This window comes from Diaphorina citri, unplaced genomic scaffold, assembly GCF_000475195.1.
Source record: "Diaphorina citri unplaced genomic scaffold, Diaci psyllid genome assembly version 1.1 scaffold1628, whole genome shotgun sequence".
In the NCBI taxonomy this organism is placed as follows: Eukaryota; Metazoa; Arthropoda; class Insecta; order Hemiptera; family Psyllidae; genus Diaphorina; species Diaphorina citri.
The window spans coordinates 57,233-69,603 of NW_007379054.1; the positions used below are offsets into that span (position 1 = coordinate 57,233).

The 12,371-nt window shown below is 37.1% G+C and overlaps 1 protein-coding gene across 1 annotated transcript in view; it reads right to left on the minus strand.

Annotated features, from left to right (window-relative positions):
• LOC103516651 (SCY1-like protein 2) overlaps window positions 1–11,990 on the minus strand; it is a gene marked incomplete at its 3' end in the record, with an annotated part of 67,294 nt that extends 55,304 nt beyond the window's left edge. Inside the window, exon 1 of the mRNA XM_008481633.1 lies at window positions 11,826–11,990. Within this exon, the coding sequence (XP_008479855.1) occupies window positions 11,826–11,990 (165 nt within the window). The remainder of the gene's footprint in view (window positions 1–11,825) is intronic.
• Window positions 11,991–12,371: the final 381 nt, after the last annotated feature.

Below are 12,371 nucleotides of genomic sequence, written 5' to 3' on the forward strand. Positions count from 1 at the left end.
GGGAAAGAGAGAAAGAAAGAGGGAGAGACAGAGAGAGCTGAGTGAGAGAAATGAGGCAGAAACTTTTTTACATTTTTTTACCCTGCGGAAGCACTCTGCTTTGGAATAGCATTCAGGCAACAGCCAATAAAGAGGGTGCTGAGGGACGTAGGTAAAGAGAAGATACTGGTGAGAGAAAGAGGAGGACGAAGTAAAAGACTGAGGGAAATAGAAGGAGAAGAGAAGAAAGCATAAGTGAACAAGGGATAGGGCAGCAGACGAGAGAAGGAGAAAAGGGATGGGAGAGAAAATTGAAAAAGGGAAAGGGCAAGGAGGAATAACAAGAAATGGGGTAGGAAAGAGAAAAGCATAGAAGGTAAATGGAAGACACAAAAGGGAAAGAGAGAAAGGAACAAAAAGAAGAAGACAAGGGATTTTATAAATTTTATTGTGTTTGCTTCTGTTTATTTGGGTCAGTTGTGTAATAAAAGGTAGAAGCGGGAGAGAGAGAGAGAGAGAGAGAGGCGGAGAGAGAGAGAGAGAGAAAGAGAGAGAGAAGAAAACTTGTTTTTCCATCACAAAGTAGGTACTCTTGATTTTTTCCCACTTTTGTTTTCGTGCTTTATATTCTTGTTTTCTATTTAGGTAGGTATGCTCTTTGCTTTGCTTTTGTATCGCGAACTAAAAACACGGTAAGCTTTGCAATGGGAAAGCAAAATCCTAAGCAAAGTAGCGAATCTTCCTCTTTGCTCCCTCTCAAATTCCTGCTAACACCCTCTTTGCTTCCTCTCCTAAACGAAGGGAGCTTTCCGACGTTCTATTCTTTGACTTTATCCAGTGAATAAAAAGTACAGTAGAACCTCGATCATTTCAACTAACCCCGGTCCCAATTGGTTGAAGTGATCGAGGTTCTACTGTACCGACGTAACGTCGGGTCGATCGACATTGCTGGAAACACTTTCATACTAGAGAGAAACTTTTTTCTTACCAGCCTAGTTAACTTGCTTGGTAGCGCGTCTGCCTTGTAAGCGCTGAGCCGCGGGTTCGATTCCCGCCCGATATGGATTTCATACTGAATGTTCGTTCTCGGAATGGCTGGCCTTCTCCTACCCTGTCTTTCTTCTCTCTTCGATCTCGGGACGGTAAGATCTTAGCAGTTACAGTTCCCTCTATCAAACCTCTTTATTTTTTCTATTTCTGATATGTGACAAAAAATATTCATTTCCGAAAGGCGCCCCTGGTAGTTGAAAGGCAAGAGCAACACAAATAACATTCCCCGACACAAACAGCTTACCATTGTGTTTTTCGCTAGCAATTCCAATTACAATTATTCTCCTGTTTGTAAAATTTGCAGAGCTGTAAATTATTATCATGAGCAAAATGTTCGAGTTGAACCCATTTGCTGATCCTTTCAGTTATTGTGGCGGTGGGAAGACATTTGCGAAATGTATAAGTATAACCCAGGAGAAAGTACTGAAATTACAGTGGTGTATCATGAGATTTTCAAAAGGGGAAGTTATAAACTTACTAGCTGAATTCCGTCGCTTCGCTCCGGAATCCCGCTAGTTCATCCCGAGGCATGGCCAAACTTGTGGAAAAGGCATGGCCGAACTTGTAGTTATCAAACTAAAAACATAAACGAAACTCAAATATTAGGCGAGCGAGGAAAAGTTTTCTATCCCGCAGTCTCTGCACTCTGTGTATTTCTTATGGAGATTTCAGCGATCAAAAATTGATCATATCTCAGGATCGGTTTAGATTTTCGCAAAATCCTTTCTTATTGCACACCTAGACCATAAAAGGAATATTCCTACCAAATTTCAGCTTTCTAGGTGTTGTGGTTCTAGAGATAGAGCGATCAGTGTGGAACTATGAACTGTGAACTGTGAATGGAGTGAATGGATCTCTTTCTTATAATGTAAGATTTCGATTCGATTCTGACCAAAATGACCAAATTCAAAAATCGGACACATCAAGTCCCTACCCTACTCCCTACCCTAACCCTACCTCCCCTACATTTCGTGAAATGAACTTAATGAAGTTCAACGAAAATTGAATTTTTATTTTATTGCTAGTTCTAAAAGACATAATAGGTATTATAGGTAAAGGTAATTAAAATCCATCAAAATAATGATAATCATATCAGACTATTAAGCCTGATTCACACTATAGTGCCAGTCAAGGTCCAGTCTCCAGTCACGGTCCGGTAACGGTCCGATCAAAAAGATTCGTCACACTATCGTTCAAGCAACGTTCATGCTTCGGTCATGCTTCGGTCATTTTTCTTTCATTTCTAGTTGGTCTGAACGAAGGAATGTTTGTATACATTGGAACGCACAACTATAAACGAGCCATTATGAATGAACTATGTAGTAGAAATTAGGTAGTACTGAAAATATTAGAAGAAAGTATAACCAAGAGCAGAATATGGGTAATTAATTAATTATCTACTGAAATTAGCAAAAAGAACTGTACATACGTTGCAGAAAGTACTGAAAATAGTATCAGAAAAGCACAAAGTCCTGAAAATAGTATCAGAAAAGCAGAAAGTACTGAAAATAGTATCAGAAAATCAGAAAGTACTGAAAATAGTATCAGAAAAGCAGAAAGTACTGCAAATATAGTATCAGAAAAGCAGAAAGTACTGAAAATAGTATCAGATACTGCAAATATAGTATCAGAAAAGCAGAAAGTACTGAAAATAGTATCAGAAAAGCAGAAAGTACTGAATATAGTATCAGAAAAGCAGAAAGTACTGAAAATAGTATCAGAAAAGCAGAAAGTACTGAAAATAGTATCAGAAAAGCAGAAAGTACTGCAAACATAGTATCAGAAAAGCAGAAAGTACTGAAAATAGTATCAGAAAAGCAGAAAGTACTGCAAATATAGTATCAGAAAAGCAAAGTACTGAATTACATAACTTTACATTCGTATTACATTCACCCAAGTAAACGTATTAGCGTATTACAAATGTATTACATTCTATTTTTCATTGTTTCTGCCCTAGTGAAATTCCTTTTTCAATGATTAGAAAAGTCACCCGAAGCCTAGTTTTATTTAAAATGGAATCGAGCACATTAAAATGGGCTCTGACGGCTAAAATACTCATGCAGCTATCTACCTACACAGTTACATACCTATTGGTAGTACATAAAATGGGTGGGTATTCCCCAAACAAGAAAAACCCCATACAAAAAGAAAATTTCAACTGTCCATGGTGTTTTCAACTGTTTCAATTAAAAGATTTTCCACTCAGACAAACAATTTCCTAAAGGCAGAAAGTACTGAAAATAGTATCAGAAAAGCACAAAGTACTGAAAATAGTATCAGAAAAGCAGAAAGTACTGAAAATAGTATCAGAAAAGCAGAAAGTACTGAAAATAGCAAGCTTTTGCAATAGAGCTCTGGGGGTTGTTAACTTTCATTGCCCAATGTAATGTGTGCTAGGTGATTTATAGAAGGCTGAATTTGTACTGTGGCCAACGGCTACAGGGTGTCCCAAAGTTTTAGTGACAACTCTATAATAATGGACAAGATCTCCAATAGTCATTTTTTTTTATTATTTTCTTAAAGAGAATTGATCACTTTTTTTTATTATTTTTTTTCAAGAGATTTTAACAACCTCAAAGCTCTATTTTTTAAGAGATTTGGTAAAGGGAACTGTATTAACGGAGACCTTATCGTACCGAAATCGAAGAGAGAGGAACAGGATACCAAAAAAAAAAAAATATTGAAAAAAGCAGAAAGCGTACTAACAGAAAGTACCGTACGTTGAAAAAAATCGATACTGGAAGATCACCAGAATGGCAGAAAGTAAGCACTGAAAATAGCAAGCTTTTGCAATAGAGCTCTGGGGGTTGTTAACTTTCATTGCCCAATGTAATGTGTGCTAGGTGATTTATAGAGGGCTGAATTTGTACTGTGGCCAACGGTTACAGGGTGTCCCAAAGTTTTAGTGACAACTCTATAATAATGGACAAGATCTCCAATAGTCACTTTTTTGTATATTTTTTTTTAATAGATTTGGTAGAGGGAACTGTATTAACGGAGACCTTATCGTACCGAAATCGAAGAGAGAGGAACAGGATGGGAGGAAGCCAGCCGTTTCAACAACTACAACAAAAACAACAACAACAATATAATCTACTGTCGATATTAAAATATTGGAAATACTGGTGAGTAAGGTATCTCCTCCCAAAGGTAAGGCCTCATTTTGTTTTACCTATTATCCGTGTAGTCCCCCTTCTTCCTTTTGGCACACATGTCTGGGGTAGCTTTGCATGTTGAAATGAGAGATTTCAGAAGTAAATCCCCTGGGCCTAAAGCTGAAACGTGTATAGATACCTAGTAGATACCTAACCTGTTGGGGGTTTACCGGTTTACCTGATTTCATTTCATTCTAAAACCTGCCTCGGTGGTGTAGTGGTCAAGGCACTCGACTGGTAAACAGGAGGGCGTGGGTTCAATCCCAGCCGAGGTATTTTTTTTTTTTTTTTACATATTTTAACGGTTAGGTACATCCATTTTACACACGCTATGAAATTTTATCCTAAATATAATTTGAGAATTTGACCACAATAATAGTGCTAGCCTACTGCTGGAGTAAAGGGACTTTTCAGTCCTATGCGAGCAGTATAAATAAGCACCATTCCATTCCACTACTTGGCGGGGCGGAGAGCTATCGCGCTCCTTAATTTTATCACTGAACAAATTACGGTTTAAGGACGGCGTGCATCTCTAGAGATGCACAGTACCGCTTCCCAGGGGACGGCGTGCATTTCTAGAGGGTGACACCCATTTTTTCTTAAAATCACTGTGAGCCCCTCAAGATTCATGCTACAATGTAATTTTCTATCTACAATTAAAGAGCAGGCTCTGCCGAACCGTGTGGTATTCATAGGACTTGGATACCGTGAAGTATAAGGCCGTGGTGAACGGAAATAAATATCTCAATGCAGTGAGATACCCATTTCTGCGAGTCTCTCACGATGCACGCTCAGTTTTCTCTATAGACTTAGATAGACTCAGTTTCCTAGGGGACGGCGTGCATCTCTAGAGTGTGACCGGAGTCTCCCATACAAATCTCAGCCGGTAGGAGGGTAATTCATGCATAATGGCTGCCGTCCTTAATGTGTTAATGATGTTCCCTTGATCGGTTACAATTTGTATGAACGCCCTGTAAATAAATGACTATGCAATACGCAAGACTTCAAAAATTAGTGGAGCTGTTCTAGATTTTTTTTCTGAGGTATGTAGGTGCGTGACGTAGGTAGGAATAATATGTATTAGGTACGACAAAAGGGGGGGGGGGAAACACATTCTCGTCACAGATACATCAATGATGATGCCCTCATAAAGCTCCCATACATATTATGAGAGCGAAAAATCATAAATCTGGTCTGTGTCGTAGCATGCCCCATCCCGTTGTAATCATAGTATGCCCCTTATTTATAGTAACCACCCTGTATTTCGACAGCAACACGGCTTGAATGATTTTTCCGGATTTCTAAATACCTATTTTAGAAAAGAAAAAAAAATGTGAACAATTCATCTGAAATGCGTAGGGCGCCTAATCCTTTGTTCAGGAATGCCTCTCTCCTTCTTTTACCTCAGTTCCTGTGCTTAAATCCAGGATTAGGGAAATAATTTGGAGAGGAAACAAGGACCCTTAAGATGGGGAGGTTCAGGGGGGGGGGAAGAAGGGAAGAGGGAAATCTATTGACAATCTTTTTTCCCTTCAAAGTAAAAAGGTTGAGGGAGGTTTTTAGAGTTTAGGGTTGCTCATATTTTGTCTTATATAGGGTTTTAGGGTTTCTGATATTTTGTCTAACAGGGTTCAAGCCAGGACAAGTTTAGTATCACTGCAGTTGGCGTGTTGGCTATAGTTTTCCTCCTACCTACCAAAATAAGAAATAAAAAAAAAATCTCAAGGCGGGCGCCATCTTTGTTTTCCAGGATTTCTTTAAACTTTGACAGGTCAATGCATAAAAGTAGGTACATAAATCTAAAAAGTCGCAAAACTTTTCTTTCTTTTCTTTGTAAACCTAGAAGTTTACAAAAATTTCTAAAGATGTCACCAACCGGGACTACAACTCAAAACTACTAAGGCAGCTCCTAAATTATTAAAAGATATTTTGAACAAAATCTGAAGAGATCTCGAACATTTCCTCAAATAGAATATAAAATATAATAGAATATACGTTTTATTTGCACATAAGATACATGAAAGTACATTGTACAATGGTCAATTTCTAATCTAAATCATATAAAATTCAAAATAATTACCTATTCTTTATGACCAGAGACAACCAAATGTCATATTGTCATGACATCATACTATTTAGTCATATTTTAGCTATTTTTCGTAAAAGGTCATAAAATGCCAAAAATTTCTAAAAGGTCATAAAAAAGGTCATATTTTAAGCATTCCGAGCGGTTCCCGTTTTTTTTTTTTTTTTTTTTTTTTTTTTTTTTAATTATAAATAACATGTGTGGAGGAGATGAGGAAAATCGAAGACACAGTGTATCCAGGAAATGTAGGAAAGAAAATTAATGAAAAGGTCAAGGCTGTCCTTGAAAGAAACTGTGGCTGGCAGGATGTGAAAAAGATCTCAAACATACATTCTGGACAGCAGCAGGACTTTGACAAGGAAGGATGGACTCCTATCTATTAAGTGACAGGAGTTATTTATTATTGTTATCTTGTTATTTATACAACAAATAAATAAATAACAAAAATAAAGCTCATTTACCTACTCTTTAATTAAAAATAAGGTTTTTTTTTATTTTATTTTACGGAAAAGGTCATATTTTGGGAAAATAAATGTCATATTTGAGGAAAATAAAGGTCATAAAGGTCATATTTTTAGAGTCATATTTTGGAAAAATAAACGTCATATTGTGGTTGTCTCTGTTTATGACATTATGATACAATGAACGTGTTCTATTATTAGAATTAAAAGTTGTCATAATCTAATATAATGTATTATGTATCCTATATCTTAGGTCATGTTATAATTCAATTCAAAGTAGGTAGCTGTCATCATTTAAATACCAACTTTCTTCATAATTCAGGTTCGACTGTATCCCAAAATTTGTCCAAACCCTCCAAACAAGCAAACAGTTTTCAAACAAGCAAACAGCCCTATCTGATATTCTCTCGTCTGTTCGACCTTTCAAAATAATCCTGTGATAATATCGTTCCAAATGTTCTCAAGCAACAAGCAAGGGATATTGTCTATTATGTTCCAAATAATCTGCCATGATATTGTCTAATATTCAAGACCTACACAACCCTATCAGGGACGTTTTCATGTAAACTATTAGGGAAGGGCTGAGGTTGTGGTTCTGTACCTGAGGCTGAGGTTGTGGTTGGGGAAGGCAAAGTTGGTAAACTTGCCTGTTACCACTCCCATGCCAAACTGTAGAAACACTATCCTGTCTCACCTAGTCCGAGCTCATCTCAACCCGGTACATAACCACAAACGGAGTCCTACTTAGCCCTAGAAGGGAACGTTAGTGGTTGGGTGGAAGAGCTCCTCTAGGAGAACCCTGCCACTTAAAAGAAAGCCGTAAAAAAAAAAAAAAAACGTTTCCAATCAATACACACTTCTCCCAATTTGGTCTTTCTACAGATCGTTGCCTGTGTACGGTGTTATTTGTGCCCATTTCACTGGATGAGATCTGAAATTTGATCAACCATCTGTCATAAGACCAAATTGGGAGACTTTTCGTAGCGTAGACCCCAGAACATTTTTCAAAGACTCGATTTTATTTCGTATAGCAATGTAGAAATTTTTACCCTGGACTCGTTGTCTGTGTCGTAGCATGCCCATCTCGTAGTATGTCCCTCATCTCAGCCCCTGTGTCCTTCTGACCTTGTCTAAGCTCCGAATAATCTTGATAGAACTAAACTTGAGAAGTTTGATGATAAAAGCAAGAAACTTATCCTTCGTGATAATGAGAATACGTATATTAAGACTTTGTAATCTTTTGTATCTCTTTGTAATCCTTTGTATCTCTTTGTATTTCAGGGACCAAAAGATCATTAGTTCAAGTTCATCATTGCATTTTAGCTGAAAAAGATATCTGCATTATTGAACAAACGAATTTATATCGGCGATTTTGCTCCAAGTTTGTCTATAATAATTTCTGTCTGTTATTGTATTTATTTAGTCCGGTTTTGGTTAAATTGGGAGTATAGTATAAATTAATAATCAACAAGTGCCTACCTAAGATATAACGCCTTGGATATATAACGCCCATTTATCATGGTCGATATAAACTGTCCCGTAAGGGAGTACCTATAGTATAAATTAATAATCAACAAGTGCCTACCTAAGATATAACGCCTTGGATAGATAGCGCCCATTTATCACGGTCGATATAAACTGTCCCGTAAGGAATAAATCCCATAAAAACCGTTCTTGGAACATAAATAGTTCATAAATTCTTGGAACATTAAAAAGTTTTTCTTCGATTGTTTATACTTCAATCTTCAAGTTGGAGCCTGTTCAGTTCTTGCTGAAAGCAACTTAGCTCTTTTCAACTTTTTTCGCAAAATTTAAGAAGTCCATGTCAAGATGACTTCATCTATTATCGAGGTGGACTAAAAATGGCCAATCGTTCAATGTCCAACTTTTGCAAAGTGCAAAGGTTTTGGCAGTTTTTTATTATTATTATTATTATTTACAGCTCATCTTTCACAACCTCGTTCTTTCCATTCGTGTTTTTCAATATGTGTAAAACATTTTTGGCAAATTGAGATGTCCGACTTTTTGGCAAACTTCATAGAAATCCGACAAAAAACCGTTTAACTCCTGCAAGAGTTATGCCCACCACTCACCACTCAGAAAGTCAAGTAGTCTGTCAGAAGTGTCTGACAGTATGAAGTGGGAAAAGGAGACCAGAGTCTATCAGACGGTCCGAATGGGGTGGGCTTTAGGTATGATAAAGCAAACAAACAGGTGGACAAAGGGACAAATTCAACTCAAAGTAATCGAGCTACGTAATAAAACTTGGTGAAACTTATCCTTCGTGATAATGAGAATACATATTAAGACTTTGTAATCTTTTGTATCTCTTTGTAATCTTTTGTATCTCTTTGTATTTCAGGGACCAAAAGATCATTAGTTCAAGTTCATTATTGCATTTTAGCTGAAAAAGATATCTGCATTAGTGAACAAACGAATTTATATCGGCGATTTTGCTCCAAGTTTGTCTATAATAATTTCTGTCTGTTATTGTTATAGTATTTATTTAGTCCGGTTTTGGTTAAATTGGGAGTATAGTATAAATTAATAATCAACAAGTGCCTACCTAAGATATAACGCCTTGGATATATAACGCCCATTTATCATGGTCGATATAAACTGTCCCGTAAGGAATAAATCCCATAAAAACCGTTCTTGGAACATAAATAGTTCATAAATTCGGAGTTATGCCCACCACCAGTGGCGTAGCGTGGTCTAAATTCAAGTGTAGGGCCTTGTAGGGCTTATGCACAAGTCTACCAAGTCCCATCACAGTAGGTACATGCCATTAAGGAGCGCGGTAGCGCTCCGCCCCGCCAAGTCAAGAAAGTTTGACCGCTTAATATTTATGGGCATTAGAGTGAACTTTTGAGTTGTATGGCCGCCATACACGCCATACATACACGCTACGCTACTGCCCACCACTCACCACTCAGACCGTCAAGTAGTCTGTCAGAAGTGTCAGACAGTAGAAAGTGGGAAAAGGAGACCAGAGTCTATCGTCCGAATGGAGTGGGCTTTAGGTATGATAAATTAATCAAACAAACAGGTGGACAAAGGGACAAATTCAACTCACAGTAATCGAGCTACGTAAAACTTGGAACATTCTTCGTTCATTCAAAAATGTAGGAACCAAAAAAGCAAAATTCCACTCCTCCTCTTCCCTAAGAAAACCAAAATCTCTCTCTCTCCCTCTCTCTTTCTCTCTCTCTCTTTCTTCCTCTCTCCCTCTCTCTCCCTCAACCTCTCTCTCTAACATATTTTCCCCGGGTATATTTATCCAATATTGTATCCACCCACACTCAGTTATCTTTCTCCATCTTGAAACAAGCACAAGTTTTTCAATTTCCTTTCCGTTTGAAATGAAATTGGAAATTAATTTCAAACCCTCATCGCCCTCTCTCTCCCTCAACCTCTCTCTCTACATATTTTCCCCGGGTATATTTATCCAATATTATATCCACCCACACTCAGTCATCTTTCTCCATCTTGAAACAAGCACAAGTTTTTCAATTTCCTTTCCGTTTGAAATGAAATTGGAAATTAATTTCAAACCCTCATCGCAGAAACTTATCCTTCGTGATAATGAGAATACGTATATTAAGACTTTGTAATCTTTTGTATCTCTTTGTAATCCTTTGTATCTCTTTGTATTTCAGGGACCAAAAGATCATTAGTTCAAGTTCATCATTGCATTTTAGCTGAAAAAGATATCTGCATTATTGAACAAACGAATTTATATCGGCGATTTTGCTCCAAGTTTGTCTATAATAATTTCTGTCTGTTATTGTATTTATTTAGTCCGGTTTTGGTTAAATTGGGAGTATAGTATAAATTAATAATCAACAAGTGCCTACCTAAGATATAACGCCTTGGATAGATAGCGCCCATTTATCATGGTCGATATAAACTGTCCCGTAAGGAATAAATCCCATAAAATACGTTCTTGGAACATAAATAGTTCATAAATTCTTGGAACATTAAAAGTTGCCATTATAAAATTTATTAACTACAAAACTGAAGGTAGGTAAGTACCTTACAATGGGATTAGAATGTTACTCCCATTAATATAATGATAAATAATGTAATACCTACTATTATAAAATGTTGTAATTGAAAGTATCTAATAACAAATTGTGGGTACTGTCCAACAATTGGAGTGGTACTGGTAAGTTTCCACGGTAGACAAACAAATTGCTATTTTAATGTTAGTTATTTATTACTAACTAATATAATTATTATTTACCCGAGTATAATATTTAACGCAATATTGAAATCAAGATGATTTGTCTTTTTGTAGATAGGTAGTAAATAAAAATGGAAAATTTACCGATTAACATGTATAAATATTTTTTCATGTAACATCAGAGGGTGCTCTGATTTATTATATCAGCAAATGGTGCATTGGGGGGGGGGGGGGGGGGGGGGGGGGGTATTATAAATATTCAATATGAATACCTATTGAATATTTATTTTATTAATTCACATTTTATTATTTTTTTATTAAAGCTGAAGTAAGCATGTGGGTTATGAAGTAAGTACCTATTTATTAGCTTCATTTGTATTTTTATGTGGTTGCTATTATGTACCTCCCTAGGTAGGTACTTTTTCTTTCGAATTATTTTCATTAAAAAGATGAAATCTTTTACTCAGATTAAACTGAGCACCTACGGCTTCAGCATTGTAGTAACATGGTCTTTTAAAAGGTTAATAATTACAGTAGAACCTCGATTATTTCAACTAATTGGGACCGAGGGTATAAAAGTTGAAATGATCGAAATTTCGTACCTATAAAACAATGAAAAAAGGGCCAAATTTATTGGTACAAAAGAACAAAATAGGGGAATAATATGCTTTTACTTTGAAATTACATAAAACAAACAAAAACACGTCTTCGATATTGTTTTCTTCGTCATTAGACTCATTAGTCTCATCATTTGAACACGTTCAATGATCTCTTCCTCTGATAAAGTCGGATTTCCTTGAAAGATAGGGAAAAACCTCGATTTTTGGGGTTGAAATAATAGAGAGTTGATTTAATGGAGGTTGATATAATCGAGGTTCTACTGTAATATAATGTTTTATTTGACTTACCTTCCCATCAGACCGTCGCACGCCATCATGTATCTTCCACACCATCTCCGGTCCGGCACTCGACACGTGCTTCCCAATCTCGAAATATTGACCAATCGCATTGTTCTCCAGGTATCCGGAGGCCCCGCCCCCTCCCCCCACCCCGTGCTTGAGCTTGGAAAACATGGCCGTCGCCGGCATCGAACTCCGACGCACCGAGCTGGTAGTCGTGCATGGTGCCGCGGTGTTCGGGCCGCCCTTATTTATAGTAACCACCCTGTATTTCGACAGCAACACGGCTTGAATGATTTTTCCGGATTTCTAAATACCTATTTTAGAAAAGAAAAAAAAATGTGAACAATTCATCTGAAATGCGTAGGGCGCCTAATCCTTTGTTCAGGAATGCCTCTCTCCTTCTTTTACCTCAGTTCCTGTGCTTAAATCCAGGATTAGGGAAATAATTTGGAGAGGAAACAAGGACCCTTAAGATGGGGAGGTTCAGGGGGGGGGGAAGAAGGGAAGAGGGAAATCTATTGACAATCTTTTTTCCCTTCAAAGTAAAAAGGT